Below are 6,000 nucleotides of genomic sequence, written 5' to 3'. Positions count from 1 at the left end.
GTTGGCAGTCTGAACTGACCTTGTTGCCTGTGGATCTCCTTTCTAGAAGCAGTCGGAAGCGGTTGACGGTCCTTTTGTTGTCCTTAAGGCCTTGACCCAACCCACGATTATCATCCTGCATCAGTCGGCGGTCCAAAATAACTTCGAGATCGCCTGTGGATGATCAATAAAAAAAGTCAACATTCTAACCTCTAAGAGTCACATGAAAGTGGAAAAAGCGAAAGCGAAATAAGAGGCAGACCATTTCTCAGGCTGCTGACACCCAAAGACTGAGCAGTGTGCAGCGTCAGTCTGTGATTGCTGTCCTGGATGTATGCCTGACTTGGCATTGGGTAGAAGTTGGCCTGTAACGGGAGCTTCAGGTGTCGCTGACGAAGTTGCATCTACAAGAGGATGCGGCTGTCAGCTTCTCAATAATCACATTGAGATTGTTTTATTGTAATAACTAAGGGTTTCCCAATACAACATTTTCATTTTCGATACAATGCTCATATTGGAGCCTTGAGTATTGGCAGATACCGATATCAGCGTGAATCATAGAACACACTTTAAATAGTTTGTAGTGTGGAATTTTAGAAAAGGCCTAAATCAAGGGGCATTACTCAGAAAAATGATGGTAACTATGTAAAGCACATTTTTTAACTGGAATGAACGTAAGCTGTCTTTATTTAAAATGAAGTGAAGTCGTAATTTGTTTTTGGGAATACCGAGTGATCAAATTAGTTAATTAAGTTAGCGCATGACTCTCATGAAGCAGTAATTTGAATGATTCAAACACATTTGTTAGTGGCTCGGCCAATATCAGTATTGGATTAGGACACCCCTATTAATAACAGCATCAGTCAACATTTAGTCTCTAGGCGGGGACTGACCTGGAAGCCATTGAGGTCTGTGTAGAAGCCGTCTCCATTCTGTATGTTGGTGACCAGTCGCATGGCCAACTCCTTATTTGCCTGATCTCTGATGTCCACTGAAGTGGTGATGTCCACAGACAGGCCATCCACACCTAGAAACACAAGGAGGAAGTAAAATAAAAACTAAAAACCGTGCGTGTGAATATGTATTTTTATCCATCCATCTTCTTCCGCTTATCCGAGATCGGGTCGCGGGGGCAGCAGCCTAAGCAGGGAAGCCCAGACTTCCCTTTGCCCAGGCACTTCGTCTAGCTCTTCCCGGGGGATCCCGAGGCGTTCCCAGGCCAGCCGGGAGACATAGTCTTCCCAACGTGTCCTGGGTCTTCCCCGTGGCCTCCTACCGGTTGGACGTGCCCTAAACACCTCCCTCGGGAGGCGTTCGGGTGGCATCCTGACCAGATGCCCGAACCACCTCAACTGGCTCCTCTCGATGTGGAGGAGCAGCGGCTTTACTTTGAGTTCCTCCCGGATGGCAGAGCTTCTCACCCTATCTCTAAGGGAGAGCCCCGCCACACGGCGGAGGAAACTCATTTTGGCCGCTTGTACCCGCGATCTTATCCTTTCGGTCATGACCCAAAGCTCATAACCATAGGTGAGGATGGGAACGTAGATCGACCGATAAATTGAGAGCTTTGCCTTCCGGCTCAGCTCCTTCTTCACCACAACGGATCGGTACAACGTCCGCATTACTGAAGACGCCGCACCGATTTGCCTGTCGATCTCACGATCCACTCTTCCCCCACTCGTGAACAAGAATCCTAGGTACTTGAACTCCTCCACTTGTATTTCTAATGGAATATAAATTACACATTTATTGGATCCATCGTCCCTTCTGGTGCTATGAAATAAACAGTTGCTATTTGAACAGATTCCACATCACACTTTAGTTACCTGGCACATTGTGGATGCGAATAGTCTGCTGAAAATGTTGGTAGTATGCCACCACTTCAGAGAAAAGAGGCCCCTCTACTAAACGCACTGCGGGCGGTTCCTTGTACTCGTATGGCTGAAGAGAGAGAAAGTGCAATAATGTGATATAAAAGGACACAGTGTGGCATCCAGAAAAAAGCCTGTGCGTCAGTACCGTTGCTTTTTTATCAGGAAGGAACAGATAAGCACCACTTTTGTCCTTGGAGATGCGAGTTCCATACACCAAGAAATGCATCTCCACCTTCACTTCCTCAGGATCATCTTTCCGTTTGATACTCTGTAGATGAAGACATAATTGAATAAAGTCTATTTTATTGAATTTATTTGAAGTAAAGATGAGAAAATTAGACTCAAACCTCCAGCAGACCCGTGGTGCCGGAGAAGCCCAGCGTCAGAAACTGGCTGCTGACGTAGAAGGTCTTAGTGTCAGTCTGCTGAGACCGAACAGGAAGTGGATCTGAGGCGCGGTGTGGCAGTGAGTTTCCCGGCAGTCGAAGCAAGGTGTCAGATAGGAGTGTCATTGGTGAGTCTGGAGAATTGTAGAGGTGGAAGATGGTGAGACCCAGTGGAGGCAGGCGCACCATGAATGTGACCTGTGAAAAGAAAGGTTAAGGGTTAAAAACAAGACTTTTTAACCAGGCAGTAATGACAAATAAAATAATGCTATGTATTGTAATAAAAAAACAAAAACAAGTATTCTGATGGATGGAAAAAGTTATTTTTTTTATTTTTTTTTTTACCTCCCCTTTAAATCTGATTAGAGTTGACTAATGTGTTCAAACATTTGCCAGTGCCTTCTAAATGCAATAAGCATTTTCTCTCTGGTTCTCCCGAAAGCAGACGCTTCTCTTCCCTCTCCTTTATCTCTTCTAATTTTGCTTTTTTTGTCTTACCTTAACTTTTTGGAGCCTCTTGTTGCACGGCTCTTTAATTTCTAAAAAATGTAATTGATCAACTTTTCACTCAACTAATTTGACAAGGTCTTCTCGACGGGAAGCTTGGGTTGGGGGGAACCTGCCTGTTTTGACAGAAAGTTGTTGCTAGACACACGGTGGACTCATGAGAGAAGGGGAGTGCCGTGTGCCTTGTGGGTTTATCTATTCGCAATCAGGACATCTGTTGGTTGGCGTAAGCAGAGCCCTGGCGCATCGACAAATTGGAAGATGCTGGCAACCGTTCAAAGTAACCCAAAACTGCCACAAATGATTGAAGGTTGGGCAGAGCTGTGGGCACTCAGACCTTAGTGATTTCTGGACTAAATCGCACACTGGATAAACATTTTTGGAGAACCTGTTTGATCTACAAAATATGAAGAATTTGAGGACCAGAAATAGACAATTAAGAGTGAAATGTTTAAATTATTTTTCGCTCACTCAAACAGAAACATTCTAATCTGGATTGTCTTCCATGGTTAGAGCGAAGTGGCACGTGGCATGGTGGTTGTTTCGAGATTTCCCCAGAGGACAGTCCAGTATTCCTTCTCTGTCTTTCATGCTTGGTGTTGACTTTTGTTGGACTGACTTGCTGTGGTATCGCTATAACACAGAGATTTAAAGAACAAAGCCACTCTTCAAGCTTACACATCCACGAAAAAACACACACCACAAACACATAGCCAACCCCCCACATCCCACGTGTTTGTCACTTCACCTCACGTGGTACGACAGGAGGTTAGTTTGGGAGTTGCTTTTTCTCCTCCTCATTTGTTGTACTTTTTGGTATAATGACAATAACGTTCCATTCCAGAGTAATTATTTTTCTGTCAAAAAACGGACAGACAGTATATTCACAATTACACAGTATAATTTATGTCCGTGGACTGGACTCATCCAACGCAATGGACAATGGCATCAGTCTTCTTAAGGTCTTTTAACATTGTTTCAAACACATCTAAGAATTTTTACCCAGCAAATATTTAAAGTGGGTGACATGCACAAAATCCATGACCCCTTTAAGGAATCATTAGCATTCAATAATCATTATCCTTAATGATGGTCACAAGAGTGGATTGGTTAAGACCAAAAGTGTATATTCTTGGGTGACGTGTCTATTCTTGTTGTGCTTCTTATGGTGTTAATCTTTACTTCTACAGTGATGACTTTCCCTTTCTTTGGAGCCCTGCCGCTTAATGTAAATGAAATGATATTTATATACATACTAAAGTCCAAAAAGTTTAGTAATAACAGATGAACAGATGTTATTCTTCCTCAGTGTGCCATGCTGGCACACATTGCAATGTTGTGCTGCGCATGGCACGCGTTCTTTTAATGGTGCAGAATGACTAAATCTCATGTTTTTACGGTTTTGATAAATTTATGGGATCGTGTATGTAACCACGAAACATAGCATGTAACATTGTAAACCGAGGACTACTTGTATTTAATTACAAAAACTGAGAGGGAAAAATGGGATCATTTCATCAAAACTAAAGAACGAGTACTAATTTACAAAATGTGTAGCAAATACAAATACTGACCTGTGTTGAAAGCAAATACCAAAACAATGACAAGGCAGCAGTCAGGGGACTAAGAATTAAACATCATTTTCCATCCAACGACAGACCTACAAAGATCTGGAGTTTATACATACAAAATATATATTACAAAATAAGTGCCCATGCCAAGCATGTAATAGCCACTGTATGCCAGTTATGATTTATGACGCACAAAGTCTAGTTTACTCATGTTCTTGGCCTTGAAGTCTTCTTACTGAGACACCATGGATCAAGGAAAATCTTTATTATGACTCAAATATTATGATTAAAATAAATATGTATTTCACCCAGAGTTGCTCTTTAATCTAAAAATGAAAGTCAGCTTAATGTGAATGCAAATCTACATGATCTATTAGGCTTCTTGAAATGTTCTCCTCCTGTTGAGGATGGTCTCAGGAGGCAAAAAGCGTGTTCCATTTGCAACATTGGGATGTAATTGCACATTCAGCTCATTTCATTTAATACGCAGCAAGCAGCGGTGCTGAAAGACGCTGGTTGCGGTTAGCACTCAGGGGAAATGTATCAAGGAGGAGCCGGACTAAAACTTTGCACTTCTGTGTTTGTGCTACATTCACAAGACGCTTTGCGATATATTTAGTCATACATAAGTTTTATGCATAATGCAGTATTTTGCATTCATATATGCAAATTCTCATCAGATTGGATTTTAGTATTTTACAGACAAGCTAATATGTGTTTGGTTATGGTAATACAGTAGTTTATTTTGAACATGCATACAGTTAATTAACATGTTCACATTTCAACATGTTTGATAAGGAGTAAAATGAAACAAAGCTTATTTAATCGTACTACTTTTCCGTTTCAAAGCCATTACTCACACATTTTTTCACTTCCTGTATTCCAGTGTTTTTCAACCTTTTTTCAACCAAGGCACATTATTTTCATTGAAAAAAAATGCAGAGGCACACCACTAGCAGAAATCATAAAAAAATTTAACTCAGCACACACAGTAGCTGGTATTTTGGCTCATTCCTCCATGCAGATCTTCTCGAGAACAGTGATGTTTTGGGGCTGTCGCCGAGCAACACGGACTTTCAACTCCCTCCACAGATTTTCTATGGGGTTGAGGTTTGGAGACTGGCTCGGCCACTCCAGAACTTTCCAATTCTTCTTACGGAGCCACTCCTTCGTTGCCCGGGCGGTGTGTTTGGGATCATTGTCATGCTGGAAGACCCAGCCACGTTTCATCTTCAAAGCTCTCACTGATGGAAGGAGGTTTTGGCTCAAAATCTCACGATACATGGCCCCATTCATTCTTTCCTTAACACGGATCGATCTTCCTGTCCCCTTAGCAGAAAAACAGCTCCAAAGCATGATGTTTCCACCTCCATGCTTCATAGTAGGTGTGGTGTTCTTGGGATGCAGCTCAGTATTCTTCTTCCTCCAAACACGACGAGTTGAGTTTATACCAAAAAGTTCTATTTTGGTTTCATCTGACCACATGACATTCTCCCAATCCTCTGCTGTATCATCCATGTGCTCTCTGGCAAACTTCAGACGGGCCTGGACATGCACTGGCTTAAGCAGGATTTGATTCCCTGTCGGCGTAGTGTGATACTGATGGTAACCTCTTTTACTTTTGTCCCAGCTCTCTGCAGGTCATTAACCAGGTCCGCCCGTGTGGTTCTGGGATTTTTGCTC

The 6,000-nt window shown here is 42.5% G+C and overlaps 1 protein-coding gene across 1 annotated transcript in view; it reads right to left on the bottom strand.

Moving 5' to 3' along the window:
- Positions 1-6,000, bottom strand: part of man2a2 (mannosidase, alpha, class 2A, member 2) — a 198,359-nt gene that overhangs the window by 156,342 nt on the left and 36,017 nt on the right. The window contains exons 15-20 of the mRNA XM_061917557.1: positions 2,201-2,437; positions 1,999-2,121; positions 1,806-1,920; positions 873-1,006; positions 242-383; positions 20-153 (exon numbers count right to left, since the gene is read on the bottom strand). Of these exons, the coding sequence (XP_061773541.1) occupies positions 20-153; positions 242-383; positions 873-1,006; positions 1,806-1,920; positions 1,999-2,121; positions 2,201-2,437 (885 nt within the window). The remainder of the gene's footprint in view (positions 1-19; positions 154-241; positions 384-872; positions 1,007-1,805; positions 1,921-1,998; positions 2,122-2,200; positions 2,438-6,000) is intronic.

This window comes from Nerophis ophidion, linkage group LG12 (genome assembly GCF_033978795.1).
Source record: "Nerophis ophidion isolate RoL-2023_Sa linkage group LG12, RoL_Noph_v1.0, whole genome shotgun sequence".
Taxonomy (NCBI): domain Eukaryota; kingdom Metazoa; phylum Chordata; class Actinopteri; order Syngnathiformes; family Syngnathidae; genus Nerophis; species Nerophis ophidion.
The sequence above is the reverse complement of the archived record's forward strand: the minus strand, read 5'-3'. Positions and strand labels throughout refer to the sequence as shown.